The sequence below is a fragment of the Calliopsis andreniformis genome, chromosome 12, assembly GCF_051401765.1.
Source record: "Calliopsis andreniformis isolate RMS-2024a chromosome 12, iyCalAndr_principal, whole genome shotgun sequence".
Taxonomy (NCBI): Eukaryota; Metazoa; Arthropoda; class Insecta; order Hymenoptera; family Andrenidae; genus Calliopsis; species Calliopsis andreniformis.
The window spans coordinates 6,225,632-6,244,796 of record NC_135073.1 but is presented as its reverse complement, the minus strand read 5'-3'; the positions used below and the strand labels follow the sequence as shown (position 1 = coordinate 6,244,796).

At 31.8% G+C, this 19,165-nt stretch overlaps 1 protein-coding gene across 4 annotated transcripts in view; it reads left to right on the top strand.

The window, feature by feature from the left end:
• LOC143185693 (trace amine-associated receptor 9) overlaps positions 1-19,165 on the top strand; it is a 51,930-nt gene that overhangs the window by 15,199 nt on the left and 17,566 nt on the right. For 3 of the 4 annotated variants that reach the window (XR_013002947.1, XM_076388888.1, XM_076388890.1), the window contains exons 2-5: positions 6,695-7,288; positions 8,027-8,152; positions 13,063-13,179; positions 16,281-16,435. Coding sequence is in view for 3 of the 4 variants with exons in the window: in XM_076388888.1 (XP_076245003.1) it covers positions 7,073-7,288; positions 8,027-8,152; positions 13,063-13,179; positions 16,281-16,435 (614 nt within the window). In the remaining variant the exon portion in view is untranslated. The remainder of the gene's footprint in view (positions 1-6,694; positions 7,289-8,026; positions 8,153-13,062; positions 13,180-16,280; positions 16,436-19,165) is intronic. The other variant, XM_076388889.1, reaches the window with a different exon arrangement.

Genomic DNA, 19,165 nt, shown 5'->3' with positions numbered 1-19,165 from the left:
ACGTATTGCCACCAGTTCCGATTTCTCAATTCTCGCGTTGCTTAAAACAATTCTACGTTACAGATTTATTGTTGAAACGTTTTCAAAAGTTTGGGAAACTCGTGACACTTTTTCGATAAATTTTAAACTGAAAACTAATGCGATTAACGCGAAGGTATTGACTGTAAACAAATTTTAAAATATTTTTTGTTATAGATATATTGAATCTTTATTAATTTACCAATTATAAAATAATTTGTTAGTGTATTGTTAAGTATAATTATATTGCTATATAATATCTCTAAATATTAAAGATAACGAATAATCTGATACAGTTTTGTAATAATATAGAATGCGAAGAATTTCATATTACTGGTATTTCATAAAGAGATTATTCTATATTTTACTTGGAAATATATGAGCTATCTATATTAATAATATTCAAAGGAAGATTTTTATATCATAATATGTTTGCTGATCAATATTAAAATATGGTAGCTTTAAAATTTGTTATCTTTTAAAATATAGGTACCTTTGTTTTTTAAAGCTTTTAAATATCAGAGTAAACAAAATAAGTTACCAAGTGACTGCAGACTACACATGTACACGACAAAGGGTTGCAAAGTTTGATTTTACAACCTTTATAATTGCACATGAGAATTTAATATAATTTAACATCAATAACGCACTTTGGTTTGTTTTAAAGTCACCGAATATTATGTAGAAGATTCCTACCCCTTGTCATAAAATTGAAATATGAAACAGATGTATTAGCTTTACGAATAAAACGTGGTTAAAAATATAAAAAATGCACAGACAGAATCTTCTGATAGTAGTCTAGTAGAATCGAAATAATAGAAAAAATGTTTTTGAAACTAATTTTTTCTCACGTTACGTTTTTTAACGGACAGAAAATTGGTCGAATATAAATCGCCAGAATAAAGGTGATAAATTCATATCGCGTACGCACAGGTTGACAAGAACATATAGACCCACTAGATATTTAATCTCTTCTCTTTGATTGGAAAAACTGTGCCTAATACAAATTTCCATACGCAAAATTCTCCTTTCATAGATACATATATAGTGATTTAAAAAGCCAAAAGTTATAATGTCTATACATGACTATCTTTTAAGAAATATTATTTTTATTTCTCAAACAATTTCCTTCGTAAAACTGACGAAACAAATGATTATTGGCAATTAATTTTCGCGATTAAGTGTTCAAGAATGAATGTGCGAATAGCTCGGATATCTGGCAGTCGAAAACTTCTGTCCAACCGCTCTCGTTATTTTGCCTGTACCTATGTACACCAACTAATTCATTTATCATATTTGCTCATGTACACGCCTCTGTATGTACTTAATAAACTCGAAGTAATGAATTTCGTTATGGAATTCTTGTTCGCGAAATCAATTACTCCCTGTGAATCTATTAAAACCTTCAAATGGTTAAAAATGAAAAATTAATCAAACAACGAAGAAATTAAAATAGTAAAATATATAAAGAAAAAGTAAATTAAGTAATAAGTTAGTAGAATAGCTATAAATGATTTAAGACAATTAAAATTGAGGGGTTGTGTCTATGTACACATACATCTAATGGCTTGATAATGAGATACAAATTCAGGTATTATTTTAGAAGAAGATATTATAGGTAGATATTGTTTCACTATTAAGGAATAGTTATAAGTTATATCTTAAGTATTTGTTGAAAAATATTAGATAACAATTCAAGAAGATATCGATTTTTTGGCTGGTGGATACTCTCTACCAGCTTGTGTTAACAGACAATATATCGAATGATAAGAGATAAAAAAATACTAGAAGTAAACTAAAGGCAAAAGTCTTTTATAGTCTTCTTTCTTCAGTTTTAATCTTCACTTTTTAACGGCTACAAAGAAGAAGGATTTAGGTACTAAATATATTGTACGTCTTCCTTCGAAAAAGTAAAACAATACAAATCGAAGATTGTCAAAAACTTCTACCTTCTATTACTTTACTTCATTTTCTCAAGATTCGTTCAATTTTCTGTTCCCATATGGTGTTTCAATCGAATAATTTTACTTTATAAAAAAAACCTACATCTATAAGTACTGATATTCCCGATAATTGTTATTCCTCCGTTATCGACTAATAGCCAATTATAATAATAAGTAAGCCATAGTATGTATTCTTTTATGTAAAGCAGAAATCAGAATAGCGTCTATAGCGAAATCCAATACATCACATTTCCGTCAAATGCACGCCTGACTTATGAAGCCATTCTTCTCTCAAACAGAGCTTCCTTTATACTAAATTTGTTCTATCGTTTCGATTCATTTGGGAGGGTAGAATTACCCTACTCTTGATTGTACCACGAATCCTGGCTCAGCCTGCGCATGAATATGTAATTCAGCATGCTTCTCGTGTGTAGAAGCACGTGTCGTTATGCTTGGACTTCTGGCAGTTAAATGGCGCCAACAGATCCCCTCGCGTTTAATTGCTTATATCCCAAAACTGGAATCTCAAATAGCTGTGCAGTGAATAACTCTTCAATTTTCCTTTAAGTGTGGAATTTCTAATTTTACGCGTACATGATATTAGAGAAATTTAATTAGAAAACGATCTGACGATATAAAAATACTAATTACTTTATTTTGTATATACGATAATCTAAATATCTTACCACTGAATGTGACGCTTTAATTATTATAAAAAATGTTGCATTTCCAATAATGCTAATATCTTGAGAGACTAACTAATTTTAATATAAATACAAAATGAAAAAAATACGTTCTTGAATATAGAATAAATGTATTTTTATATGTAAAATTTTAAACGTACCATTTTAATGGTTCTGATCAAATCATAATTGTCTTTGTTAAGTAGTTGGAAAAGTAACCAAATTATCGATTATTATTTATGAAATAGATCATTATGAACGTGGATTAAAAAATAAATGCGTGTGATTCTATAGTAAATCGATAAAACTTATAATTTCTCTTGTTCAAGATTTGTTCTTTATACTAGTTTGCACACTGTTTGAGGTCAAGTCCCTTAATGTTATTTTACTTTGTTGAATATGAATAGCAAAGTATCTTTTAGGAGTCGGTGAATAGGGAAGTATGGAAAAAAGTTTCAATAAACCGTTCGAACCTAATTAAGAGTTTCGGTCGAGGTGCTACTACTAGATTAAAATTTTTGAAGTCTTCATTTTTATTCTTGGATGGCAGTGTTACTAATTACATAATTAAACTTTTGGAAGTTTTCTTTTAATACTAAAGGGCACTTGATCAGCCATGTAATTTTCACGGTGGTTCGTAATTAGATTAGCATGATGGTTATTAAACTCTTTGCATAGGTTTTTTAATATAGGTATTTCTTGGCTGAGTAAATTTTCACTACCTCATGAAGCTTGAAAACTAGAATATTCATAGAAAAATCGAGAATTAAACACAAGTAATTTCCCCTTATAATCCCTTATATTATATTCACTATAATCATATCTGCTCCACTATTTAAATCGTAATTCGCACCACGAACACAGCTCATTGTTATAAAGCCAGAGGTTAAAATTTAATAGCAGAGTCACGAGATGAAAGTCTCAAAAACCCCAAAATCTGAAAGTCTACAGGAAACCTGCGAGTAATCCTGTAATTGTGAGCTGCTTTCATCACCTCTAAACCTCGTTGGTGCAGAAGTCAGAGGATGTACAGTAAATAGAGGACTGGTAACCGCAGGAGGACAGTCGAAACTCCGATTTGAACATGACGTGTTAAGCGATGTCAGTAAACCAGTGAGACAGGTTTAACCCACTCTTTGGTACGTTGTCATGGTAGCTTTAACCAGCTCTTTGCCATCACCTCACAGATACAACTTTAACCAGGTCCTTGGCATCTCTTCGAGGCAGCTTTAACCAACTTCTTGGTAGCTCTTGGAGGTAGCTTTAACCAGCTCTTTGGATGCCTCTCCAAGACGGCCTTAACCAGCTCCTCAACGCCAGGCTTAAGCAGCGACTCTCTTTTCAACTAAACATTTGCATCTACTTGTTATGTTACTGTCTACCCAAGTGCAATTCACTATATTCCTCTAATTATGTGTCGCTACGTTGTTAGAATTATCAACCGAATTATACCTACGTCTTTGAATATCGCATTCACGTTTGTTAACTAGTCTATTGATAAATCGAATTGTCGAATGTTCAGTGGTTATTCTGTATGGTCTAGTTTTATACAGAAAATGATAGCATTCAATGGAACTACGAAGAGGAAAGCTTTTTTTCTTCGTCTATCGCATCGAACCGATTTTAAATTGTCCGTAGGAAAGCTGCTCTTCCTGCCAGCGTTGTGACTTCCAATACTGTACAGTATATATCGTGACACTTTCAATCGATAGATGTATAAAATTGTATAGCGAATAAGAGGAAAATCCACAAGATTTGAGAACTGTTCGATTTTTCTTCAATATAGCCATATTCAAATGCATTCTAGTACACTCAGGCCAAAAACTCAATCTTTTAGAAATCTAAATTGAAAGGACGTATGGAAAATGCGTTTTGCAGTCGATAATCAATACGTGAAATATAAAATTTTACTCTGTCATTTAATTTGTCAATTTAAAACAGTAAATTAGTTTATTTAGTATTTTTATTATTGTGCCTCATTCGTATGTGAATAATAGTCTTATTTATATTTATACAACTGTGAATGACAATTATTTACACAATTGAGAATAAAGGATTCAAGATTATCTAATAGGAGGTTTTTTGCTAGAAAAAAATAAAAAGTGAAGATATGGAGTGAATAAAAAATTACTAAAAAACAGTCTTACTTATAAATGAGATCAGTGATATACAGAGTATTTTAAAACTGTTGCTAAAAGCAGGAACATGATGATTATATATAAGAAAATAAGTAAAAAGTGTAGTATATAATTTTTAATAATGTGCTGGCTTTTGAAGAAGATCGACTTTGCATTTTAACCGAATACGGATTCGTCGAAGTGTGGTTTTAAGCGCCTGAGGGATAGAGAAGTGAGAAAAACGTTTCTAGTTTACAGTAAATAGAGGCAGAGGTCAGACTGTGAGTATTCTGGTTGCTTTGTACATCCTCCAAGGACTTGAAACACAATTTTTGTACTCTATTTCCGATTTTATTTTTCCATGGAGAACCACCACATTTCTGCTTAAGTCACCAATTCTAGTCTCTCTCATAAATTCCAGTTCCTGAAACAGAATTATGGGTTCCTTCCCCTGCTTCGATGAAAAAAGTAATTATAACCGAGTACCTCTATCCAGTTCTGGCTTTCAATAAATTCAAAGTTGCTTCATAACAGTAGCATTAATGTACGCGTTATTATGAAACTGAGAAAATATGGTACAAAGTAATATAATGAATATTGAATTTATCGCAACTTTTTGATACTGAAACACAAACTCATTTATCGGCATAGCAACCCGAGAGTCAATCCCTTCGATCCGTCTCATCGAACGGTCGAGGGCGTAATTATTTTATCTTGCGCATCACTAATCGTATAAAATCGGGGCGTGTCTATAAAAGGGAATCTCTCCCACCAGCGGCTTTTATGCAGTTGTGGCAATTCAGCGAGAAACTTTTGAGCCGAGTGTACGTCTGCTACATACATACATAGGTGACGGCGATAAAATATAATTCTATCGTCGTATCGTGAATACACTTTGTATCCTCAAACCAGTGTAAGAAGATCGATACTATACGTTCGCCAACATGCTAACGACAGCGTATGTTTGAATGGAATCGAAGTCAGATAGTTTGCCGCTATTTCGCTATAAATGGGTTTATGGCAGGGACTTAGAGTAAAAAGGGACCTTGACAGTATCTACGTGCTTGCAAATATCATGTGATTGATGATGTCTAGCGGCTCGAAATCGCGTAGCTATGGAATACCTGATATGAGTGATAGTTCTCAAGCATAGGAATGTTTAGAGATGACAAACAATCCGTGTTACATTGACCAAAGAATAAGGATATTGTTCCCAGAGGTCTGGCCACCGAGTGGGGAGGGTGAGAATACCTTTTGGTAAAAGGACTGTGAGGTATGCAAAGCATTTATCCCAGAGATTTCGAGGAATAATTATCCTGAAATTCATAATGTTGCATATTTTTTAAGAAGAAAGTTTATAGGTTCGTTTATATATATTCAGAATATTAACTCTTAGCTGGTATGATGAGGTCACAATGTTTGATATGAAGAATATTCATAGATATCTTATGGACATTAATAATTTGAGAAGTCTTGAATTTTCCTGCATGCTACTATTAGTAGTTCGTTTATGATAAAATCGCAGTGAGTTCATCATCGTAACTATTAATTGTGACATCCATTAGGTATTGTAAATAGTTTTTCTCATCTTTGTCATTTTTAATTGCTACGTTTATTTCTCTAGTTTTTTTAATTTTAATAAAATAACAGCACACATTTATAACGTAAACATCTAAACTTGACAACCCTTCATGAACAAAATAAGACAGTACTATGTGTGTAATTAAAAGAATTAATCGGGCATTTGAACAAACATGCACATAAGTAGGTTTTAAAAATACTTTAGTTTGTATTTATTGTTTTTTTGTATTAGTTTGATAATGTTTCACTTGAAACACGACAGACATAGCTTAACTGGATAATTATATAAGTTTATAAAGTCAATATTATTCTAAGTAACCAACTACATACATTTCACTTGTTTATGTTGCAGACGCTCTGGCCATAATCAGTCGTGCCTTGGCATCATGTGTCAGCCGAAAAATCGCGTTGACAGTGATAAGTGGCAGCCTGAGTACTCTACTCAAACAGGTAGTTCTTGCGTCTGAACCAACAGAGGGGAGCGTTTCATAACGCGTCCAAGGAGATTCAACATAGAAGAGCGCTGCCACGCTTTGCGACAATGAAGAAGATCCTTAGAGTCATTTTAAGTTGTCGGAAAGCGAGCCCACTAGGGCTGGCGGCACGACAGGGATGAGATCTTGTCGAGGAAGGTGTGTGTCAACCCTGCCTCATACGAGACAGGGACGTCTCGTCTGGGTCAGGTGGTCGAAAACGGTTTTCAAAATCGAGGACACCATAAGAGAGGAGGATGGAGCACAAGCAGACTATCATGCTTGCGCCTGCACTGAGCAACAGCAGTTGCTGGCAAAGAGAGACATCCGAGGACACATGGACTGGTCCAGGACCAGGAGAGCTGCTACGTGCCGGTCTGATCCTTTTACTCAGTCTTGGTATTCTTGGCGCGAATCTGCTAGTAATATGCGTCATCAACAGTAGACGATACAGCAAATACATTCATTCACAGGTCAGTAGATCGTAGAAATTTCTTATGGAGATTTCTTATGAGCTTTTGCATTCTGTTCGTGATATGGTCCATTACGTATCCTTTCCATGAAGTTTTGTAAATATTTGGCTCAAAAGTAGTAACAGGATACACTGAAGCAAATTATATCGTTTAGCAATATCTATATATTTAATCCTTGCTTCTTGATACCTTTACACAAGCTACCCCTCCATTTTAGAGATATTGTCACTGCTTGGTATAAAATGATAAAAACGTAAAACTATATATTCTAAAGAATGAATCTCTTTATAAGATAAACAGAAGGCTTTTTAAAGAGACATTTAACGTGCCACGCACGAGGAGTCATATTGTCTTCCATCGATCAAAAATGAAGAAGTACTCTCTTCATTTCGCAGTGACTATTCATTCATAACAGTTCAATCTTCAATGTACCAAATATGAAAGTACTTATACTTGTCGCAAACTTTATTATACCATACATCAACGTATTATTGTTATAAAATTTTTACTATAGCTAATATCCTTAATTAAGCGATTACAGCCCAATATTTTCAATTGGGTATAACAAAACAAGTGTCCCCATTATTGAGTTGTTAATTGAACCAGTGAAGTTTGCGTCAAGTATAGTGACCAATGGCAAATGATGAATGAAATTAATTCAGAATTCGTTTATATAACGAATAACACCCCAACAATGTAATCTAAACGATCAACAGGTTCTCTTCAACTTTATTGCAGCCAAGGTATTTGCTGACGAGTCTAGCGAGCAATGATCTCGCTATAGGCCTTTTGGTGACTCCGTTCGGCTTTCTACCAGCTGTCTACGGATGTTGGCCGTATGGCGAAGTCGTCTGCCAAATTCAGGTAATTATATGTTTAACCCTCTGAATATATTCCTGAACGATTTTATAAATTTGATTTTGTATTCATATCACGAAATCTAACACATCTATATACATACCTCTTTTTAAAGGTGAATGTTTAATCTTTGGAGAACGTGCATGTGCTGTTACTTATGTATATTTAAAATTATTATGAATTTGGAGAAGGAAATTTGCATAAAATTTAGAAAATAATTATTTTTTCAATTATATGATTTAAACTATTACGTGACTTTACGTTTGCCTTTCACTACTTACTTTTATTTATTGTAAATTTGTTCATTTAACAATAAGGAATACGAAGATTTAAATTTGTAATAGTGGGTGTTCTATGTAATTTATCTTGATGATTAATCTTATCAATTCGGTAGCCAGCTGCCTATTAATGCTGGTATGTGGGTGAAGGAGAAAAAGTTGAGGAATATCTACATCAATGTACCAAAGTGAAATATGAGTTGTGGTAGACTATTGTAGCGTGGCCTAGAAAGCTTTATAAATTACATTTGAAACGATTGAATATTTCAGTAGGTACACATAACTTCTACCGTATATTTTATAGTAATAAAACATACAGTGCATATTAAACATATAATAATATTTAGAAGTGAAACAAATTTCTATTTATTATATTTTTGCTATTTTACTTTTTCAAATTTATTGATAAAAATATGGGTTTATTATAAATATCTACAGTCTACTTATAACATGAGTAATATCATATGCTTTCCATGTACTGATTGTTAATATATTTTAATTGATACCTGTGATTGTGAAGCAAGAAAACATAAGCTGCGTTTTCTTCTTGGAGACATTGATCTTCAATGTTTTCAATTTCAATTTTGTACCGTAAACTTGCATTGTAGACATTATATTTTTGCCTTAGAGAGGCAAAGTTTCTTCAACTTATTTTTCTTTCGATAAAAATGTGAATGATCTCTTCTATATCTCAATGGAAACATCTTTAATTTCTTGTAATATATATGACTTTCGTTGTATTACTTAACAATCACGTATACGTACATATGTACATACATGTGCATATTTCATTGTTTCATTCGATTTATAAGTATATAACTTTCTTTCTCAACAAAAATCTTTGTCTTTTGGTCGTGAAAAGAATCGATTTGCGAGATCTTCTACCAGTCACCTTGGCAAAGGGAAACTCTTTCCCCACCTACTCTTTAGCTGACACCTTCCTAGGTGTTCAGACTCGTAGTGACGTGATCGAGCACATCATAAGCTGCCTTTATGAATTAATCGATATCCATAATATGTACGATTCCCATTAATGCTAGATAACAATTATATAAATAATCATCGTAATTATACAATAGGTAGTACAGTTTATTTACAATTCTTTATTTAAAATGTTTATCTTCTGTTAACATACTATCGTCAATAAGTATTTTAACTAGTTAAACCACGCTTAAAGTTCAGAATCTTTTACACATTTTTTAGCATTTAATTTTTATAAATTTTTCAACATTTAATTGATTATTTTTTCCATAATGATCATTTCCGTGATGTAATAGTAATGGTACTGACAAAAACTAAGTTTCCAAATCGAATTCTTTTCAAATTTTCTGAAATTCGTGAAACGTTCTAATACTTCACTCCAAATAGCCGGGACAATAGTGTTAGGACAGAGAGTAAGTGCTCTCGTTCTTGCAACTTCCTCCATTGCCCACATCGATTCCTTCTCCGACCTGATTGTACAACATTACTATGTTGTATTTTATATGTTGTGATTTTATGGCGTTGACAGACATGAAGGGTTAAGCAATTGAAAAACACCGTAATATGATTGTAAATAAATGTTCGAATATGAATTAGGTAGATTTCACTTTCTTTTAATAAGAAAAAGATTAATTAACCTTCAATAACTTAAAATTTCAAATAATTATTATACATTATCAAAATCAAATATACATGTAGAGTATATCTCATGTAAAGCTAACCAATAACAGTAAAAGTCTTCTATACAATAGGATGTACTGACCCAACATGATTAGAAAAATATCATTCACTGCGCAGTATGAACATGCAAATTGCAAAAACCACTAACACGTTTACAAACTATAATCTTTGAAACGAACTACCATTCTACGTGCTACAGTAATTAACAGATTCTGTTGTAATTGTTAACAACGAGGATATACCATAGAATCTTCAAGTTTCGTGTAGTTTCAAAACTTTGATCTTGCGATACAAGTGACCTTTGTTTAGGACAAGGACAGGCGTATCCAAGCTTTGTTAAATACGGGAGCAGTTTAATTTTCCGTTAAAGTAGCTACAAAGGGCTGTAGGGGTGTGAATGGCTCCGAGACACGATCGAGTAAATTCGTTTGTGTTGAAAATACTCGGTTAACGTTTCTTGGGAGTGTCACGAGGATGGCTTGAAATGAGGTCAGACCGATCCTGTCCTCTCGAGATTATCAGAGCTGTTTCCTGGCTGTACGCCAACGGTCACCATAGCAACCATCTTAAACGCGTACTACCCTCGGACGTCTCTTAGCTTACACTCTTTTCTTTGGAGTCGTTACTTTATGAATACATCAACTTCATTGATTCATCGGATCACATTGTCGCCATTTGCACACCGTATTTAAAGTTAGTCGAACGGGAAGCTGTTTGTAAAGTCAACGACAGATAAAGCATAATTGGCTGACGTGAACAATGAGCAGGAATATACATTTTTAATGATATCGCAGTCGGATTTGTGAATTTTTCATTTAATTAACACTTTGACTGCGGCACCTTTGCAGTAGAAATTTGTCACTATGCAGCTTTCTCATAGTTTCATGTTAATTATTGTAATAGGAAGTAGAAAGTTACAGTTCCAGAAGGTAGTTAGCATTTGTGAGTTCCTAGTAGGTATTCTAGATTGCGTTTATAAATATGTTTCTCTCTTTTACACTACATATAATATTCTCTCAAGAAATAATTAAATACATAATTATGATAAAATTGCTATCCAATCCTTTTATAGAACATGTGCCATCGTTCTAGAAGAACAGGAATAATACAGTTCCTATTTCTTTTCAATCGAAACATTTCACTAACATTTACTTAAGCTACTTTGTGTATTTTATATTCAAGCAAAATATTCTACAATTATTTTAAAAATAATAGTTTTAATGTCGTTGCTCTTTTTATATTGGTGAACTTGCGGTTAAGTCTCTGCACTTTGCATTAAACTCTTTAGCATAGTGTACGACACAGATTAAACTTTCAGCGAGTTCAACTCTTCCCTTGATATTCGTTTTTGAGTTTTCCTTTTAAAAGTTATCCATAAATTTTTACCGAGATTTACATCTGAGCCATTTCCAGGCCATGGAAGTAATCTTACATAGTTTCCACTCCGTTTGAGAATCACTGCCTTGCTTTAAGGAAGCTTTATTCCTGGGACTCTTTTGTATTGGTTTTATTTCATTGTTCCATTTTCAGTATACGATTTTTCAGTCTCGCGTGTAAATAACTGTCGATTCACGCCATTTCTGTTCTACGCGGTCGGAAATCAGTGATAAAAGTTTAGTTTATACAGTTTCGTTTCACTTTGCTACGATCCAAAACAGTTGAGAAATTTCTTGTAAACAGTACTACTTTAACCATAAATATTAAATGCTTTATACATGCATATTCGTATTTACAGGTATATGTATCTCTTATTTTTTTTATAAAACCTTAATTTCACTTTACGTGTTTTGATTTACACAGGGCAAATTACCTTTGTAAGCCGTTGATCCTCAAATTATGAAGTCTAGTATCATCGTTAACGCATGATGAAGTGTCGATGAAAAGAGAATTTTAAATTCATAAGTTATAAATCCTCTTTACATTCGTTAAATTAGTTTTTCAATTGTTAAGTGAGATAATTGAAGCCTCTCTGGAAAAAATACATAGGAGTGGTTGGTAACCATGCGTGCAAAAGTGCTCTTCTCCTGTTCGCTGCTTTCCTTTTTTCTCATACAAGTCCACATTTGCTTCCCTTTTATTATACATATGTCGTTTACCACGTACTGCTATGTTTGATATCATGACTGTTTATATAATATAATATAATAATATATTTCGTAATAGAAACGGTATTATACACATTATTCGTAGTAGATTTCTTCATGATATTTTAAAATAGAAAAGATTTAATTTCGAAAACGTTAAAAGAAAATTTAATTTTCATCTCAGAAAATCTCTGACAAACATATGGAGGTAATTATGTTAGCTACCTTTTATAGTCAGACATACTGTGAAACAGCCGCATAACACAAAGTGCACAAAGGATTTTATAAGAGCGAACAAAAGGAATTAAATTAATTAGTAGTATATCCCGTTTTCCTTTTATAGATATTTTCTCTGCCTTTTTCGCGCGAACACCACATGCCCTTCTCGTAAAACTATGATTATCTTAAGAATAAAATTATGGACTTTACGCTAAGGAAATTTTAAATTAAACTTATCGCTATATTTATTATCCGACTGCGTGGTGGAGATTATTTAACAGCAGATTTTAAGATACTGAAGATATTAAATATTGTACATTAATATGACAAAAAATAGTTATTAGACAATTGCTATAGTAAAGGGTAATAACCCTTCGTGTGATTCAACCATATTTTGAATTGATGATGATTAAATCATTTTTAATGACGAGATCTTGTTATCAATAGAAGTGCGGTGCTGATATTTATAAAGTTCAAAAATTAATTTTTGAATCAGATTCTAAAAATCTCATTCTTCAAACTTAAATTACAAAAAAATTTGGAGCAAATATATTTTTCTATCCATACTTTTGCTCTCAAAAAGGATTGATTGAGTTTATACAAAAACTTTAGCAAAACTTATCACCTCGATAAGGAGAAACTTTTTATTCTTTTGAAAATTTTATTGTTTCAGGCACTTCTTAGAGGAGCCTTGACACAACAAAGTGCCGTTATTCTCGTCTGCATGGCAATTGATCGTTACGTTTGTATGCTGCATCCTCATCATTACCATAAGCATACATCCAAAAAGGTACGTCACATGAAAATATAAATAATGTTCATATCTTACTGATTCTGTAAATGTGTAGTTTAAATTATATGTAACATAACAATAGAAATACTTATTGCATGCACACGTAAAAGCGTCACAAAAGATTTGCCTCATCGTATTCATTTTTCTGTTAAAAAATTTTCGTTTCTATTATTCCACTATTTCTTTTTTATTATTTCTTTATTATTTTTTTTATTATTACTTATAATACGTAACAAATGAAATGTTACTTCGTTATACCATAAAATTTATTTCATCTTTTAATACTAAAAAAGTAGATGTATTTTAAGATTCTTCAGTCTTAACAAAATAGCTAAAAAATCAAGAGCAATAAATAACAAACTGCAGATAATAAAAATAAATTTAGAGCAGACAGCTAACTCTTAAATGTGTTCCGAATAATTTCCAGTTTAATGTCTACGATTGTTGAAGTTTCCACTGTATTTTTGGAGAACATATGCAACACGTTATCCTTTCTGTCATGATTCGAATAAATCCGCATTTGCTTTGAGCTCCGCTGACTTAATCCTGCTACTGGAGCAGTGTTATGCGTTGATCGCGTAAACATATCGCTTCTTCCAACATCTTGTTCCTGTAAACATGTCATCCACATAGCAATCCCTTCTGACAATTCTGACAGGCTGCTACCGGATTCCCCTGTCAAATGCTAACTGATGCAATGTTCTGTTAGTCAAAAACGAGGCCGAAGATGTGCAATATGTTAACATGTTTAATACCTGTTTTTAATTTGTTCTCGTTTCCACCATCTATTTTTGGCAGGCATATGAATTTAAAAATAAATTTTTTCAATGCTTATTCTTGATTATATTTTTGTGAAAATTCAGGTTATAGATATTACTTAAATATTATAACAAAAATAATGTATTCAATGAATTGTAAAACTCATCGCGCTGATAAATTAAGTTAAACAAAACTTTTTGCAATTATATTTCAATCATAATTCCTATACATTTTTAATTAACGTTTTTTATGCTAATTTGTATTCACTTGTTAATTATGTTTGCACACGGTTTTGGAAGAATGATAATGAAAATTTTAGGAAGAGAAAACTTGCTCCACTTTCCTCCCACAACGTATATAATTTCAGTAATATTTTATCTTTTATGTCGCGTTTCCTTTTCATTTTAGGGTTCCGTTTTTCTCTGAAAGAAGCCTTTCCTTTTCGTGATATAAGAAAGTGATGGAAAAATCTATACGCGTACACATGCAAAGTATGAACGATTATTATCTATTTTGGAAACGTTCAATTTAATATTCAATCCTGGATTAGAAGATAGAATTCCTACAATAGTAGGAGAAAAGAGAGTAATCTGTCAATTCGCTGAGTCACCGTAGCCTATTCGTTCAGTAATTTTCCGGCAATCAAATGTTCGTCGTTCTGATTTCTACTGTCCTCGTTAATAGTTCGATCAAAACAGGATTCGTAGTACATCGATAACAAAATTTCAGTGATTTATCAGGGAGATATATTTGAGTAGAAAAATATAAAGTTAGCGTAAATATATTATTTGAAATAACAAAATACAAAGTGAAATTGGATCATTTACTGTTCACGGGAAATAAATCTAAATATTTGATTTTATAGTTACACTATAATATGTATTTTTAATTAGCATAGGATTTATAGTAAAAACAAACCACAAAACTTGTCATTTTCACAGAACAATCAAATGGAGTTACGCCACTTAAGAAACAAGTTCATCAATTAAAAATAAAAGGAATTTCAAATCAAACTTAAATTACTTTTATTAACTGTTCTTGAAAACTGTATGAAAAGAATTAATCTTTGAGTTCGCAAAATTTTATTAACAGTTACGCAAATATTAAAATCTATACACGTGAAATACAATACGAGTATGTACTCTTTTAAATTGGTACACTTGGTTTGTACTTTTAGCAATTTCCAACTTTTCTTTTAATCATTTTTACTCATTTTTTATAAGTTCTTTTATTAAATTAATATTTTTATTTTTGTAACATTGTTTTCTACACGTAATATCATTCACTACAAATCATAATATATTTTTTTGAAAGTATTTCTTTTTCTACCTGAAAAACAAAACTGAGGAATCAAATTTTTTCTTTTACACTTAAATCATTGTAATTAGAATAATACATACATTATCTATAATCCTTACTGTTTTAAATATTCATAAAATGTCAAAATTTATTAGGGATATTTTATGAATGTTCACGAAGCTATACAGAGTGTCGGTGACAGGTGTCAGAAATTCTAAAGGGTGATTCTATACATCAAAATGGAACAAAAATGAAGAATGACATAAATGTGTTTGAGGCTTCGTTTCCGAGATATTAACGATTAAAGATACAACTATAATGAACCTACCTGAAATGTGTCTGACTACTTATTGTACTGTCTATTCTACTGTGTCTGATCTGGTTAACACAAGCCAGCAGTAGAATAAATGCCAAGTCAGACACATTTCACGCGAACTTCAAGCGTTTTTGTAACAATTAATCATTCTGAAACGAAGCCTGGAACGCAAATTCATCATTTTTTATCTTCGTTCTATTTCAGCATGTAGAATCAACCCATGGAATTTCTGACACCTGTTGTCGAACACCCTGCTCGTACGTTATAGATTTTCGTGTCGAGAATTACAGACAGAGACAAGTATTCCTGTTAACATTTTGAGCTTTTGTTACGTGACGCGTTAAGAAAAATGAAAGCATATTAATGTGAAATGAAACATTTTAATTCTAAAAATAAAGAATGTTTATTCAAATCAATTTTTTAATATCTAAAATGCAAATACTTGATAAGATAGAACTTGAAAATGTTTAAAAAAAACTGTGTTTTTGTCTAAAATAATTCTCGAGGAAAAAGCTGGCTAAATAAAGATGATAAAAAGCAGAGGCATAAATTTAGCGACAATGCACTCTATCTCTAATCTGCTCGTCAATAACAACTAATCCAGAATAATTGAATTTTGTATTATTGTATGTATGTAGACGCATGCATATCTGTATATGTATGTATATGTCAATATTTAAACAAGAGAAACCGAAAATGATGAGCTTCTGTGCACGTGACACAGTATTACATGCGGCAGGGTTGCGTGGCTGTGATGTCAACCACCTGGATAGCAAGTGTGGCGATTTTCGGTGTTCTCGTACTTCCAAGAGGCGGTTATTACTTCAATGGTTCTGGCCTCCTTGCCTGCGACCCTTTCTTCGCTAGGGCTTCCCTTAGGTATTTACCAGATTTATTATAAACATCTACTATTGTTCACCAATTTTTTATTTTATTATATTTAATGACGTACATAGTGGCGTTAAAAAATGTCAAGACAAAACATTTTTTCGCACTGCATGTTCATTGCAAAATTGTAGAAGAAATTTTTGATACATTACAATTACATTATTATTCGAAAATAATGTATTTGAAAAATAGTATAAGGAATGTCATAATACAGTATGGTGTACATGCTCTGCTCAAGAAACTGATTCCTTATTACAAAAGGTTTTAAAAATTATTAAAAAAAAGATGTTTTGATCGACATTTTTGTATGCCACTATACACGTGGAATCAACCACATATACAATTACATATAAGTAAGTAATAGAAATGAGTAAGAATAGATAAAATACGTGTATCTAATTGAGATAAGAAATTACATTATCTTTTTCTGTTTTAATAAATTCATTTCTGAAGAAATACAACTTTTTAGGGATATTTTCCTAACGCAACAAGTAGAATGAATATTCAGTAATAAAAGAGAAATTACACCGCATGATTATCAGGTAGAACATTTTACATGTTTTGAATTAAACATCTTATTATATGCACATTGAAATGAATAGTAAACATCATTAATGTATAAAAAAGTAGAAGACAAAAACATGAATGAGACGAAGTACTCTACTTCAGAGTCAAGTAACTTCTCAAGAGAGATATAGTAAAATTAATTGTAGAAAGACTCAAACACGAAGACATCAGACAATTTGCATCTGTGTCTTCTGGCGACTTCTCTTTCTATATCTCATGCATAATCAAGTGACTCTTTGAGGTGTACTTATCCGATTATTAATAACATTCCAAGAGGTTCTTTCTTGATACTTCAGAAAGTGTCTGTAAATTTTTAAAGGAATTTTTTAATACTCTGTATATTTTCTCTTACGTTTAATTGAGTCTATTCACTTCTTTCTTTCACTTCCACGTTCATTTTTTTTTCACTCTCCTCCCGCAGATGTTATCTCGTTGACCTGATATCTTTTGTTCCTTTCCTACTGTTTATGCTTTTTGTTTTGAAAACAAAGAATGGAGCGGCATGAATGCAGTGCACACCTTCTAAAGAGACAAGAGATCAAGCGGCAGAGTTAAATAGTAGAGTTTACCCTTCAATAGCTCTGAAGGGCCAATTAATTTTGCGTCGAGTTTAATGATCGAGACAGCAACAGCTTTAACGAATTGATGTGCATCAATAAACGCGCCCGTGTAATCCTATTTTATTCTACCGTAGAACGATTTTTTACAAGCATCTCAATATTTTCATTTCCAGAAAATGGCACGACTATTATTGACTTATTTCTTTTACAGTTGCCAAATAAAATATTAACGATACAAATTGAATGACGCTTATGGTATACAAAAACAATTGAAATGATTAATCAATATTTTAGTTTAGGAAATTGTACAATTAAGTATAAGGTTTTCTAAAATCATTTCCTATTCTGTTTTCATATTTTTTTATTATTAGGCAAAGACTTATATTACAATAACTGTGCTTCTCATTTGCAGAAAATTATCGTTTAAAATATATATTTATTATATATTATATATTAATATATATATCAATTACGATAAAATGTATTTACGAATAAAAAATTCTATAATTTTTATATTATATTAAATTCAATAATATCGATAGAGACTTGTTTAGATAACTAAATAAAAATCTTATTTGTGACATAGTTATATAAACACTCAGTGAGTTACAAAATAAAATAAAATGAATCGTGAAGTATTGACGAGGCATAAGTTGCGTAACAGACGTTTATGTGATATGTGCACTGAGCTCGAAAAATGTGAGTTACAGGATCATGAATGCAGAAAAATTGCAGACTGAGAAGGTTCCCCATCTTGAACGCGTTCTAATTTCATACGATTCATAGGCAGTATAAAACTATCATGCTGACCTCTCTACAATGCGGATCGAAGATATGTACGTTATTCTGCTAGTGACTAATACAGAGACTTTAGTTCAACCCATTTTTATTACTTTCTGTCTTTTGCATTACATAAATTGTTCGTTTATTTATTTATATAATGCGCTGGTATCAATAATGACACGCAAATCGTCATAAAAATCAAGAAATACAAGGCGAGGTAATGTAATAAGAACAACAAAAATAACAATTTTTTAAGTAACAAAATTAAATATATAAAAAAGAATCAATTCAATGTGCATCTACTGAAAATTATCGTGCATATTATCAATTGTATGAAATTGGAACATGTGTAGAACTATGTGTCCAGATGGTATATATTATTTGAGCCAGGTGTGCATAGCGTAGCTTCCACGATTGAATAGTATTTTTTACCTGTTATTGTTTACAGCTTTATCCTCTGATCTATCGATTCATATTTCTAAATTACTCGTATAGTTTGAAAATTGTATTGAAAGTATTTGTAACATTCATAATGGGACTAAAATTTGTAGCACATACATCCGAAAGTGGAATTTTACACCTCAAAATAAGATCAAATAGTACAGTACATTTTCGTTAATGAAACTCCATTAGCAGTACACGTACAGTTACTTAACTCGAGATGCTCACATATAAGTACATAGTTACTATTTTCTTGGATTTTCTATGTTCGCTGGTGCTATTATAACTAGAATATCTCTTATATATTTTCTAGCTTTCTTTCATACACACTGTCACTGTTTTGCACAGTTTCTTCAAAAATGACATAACT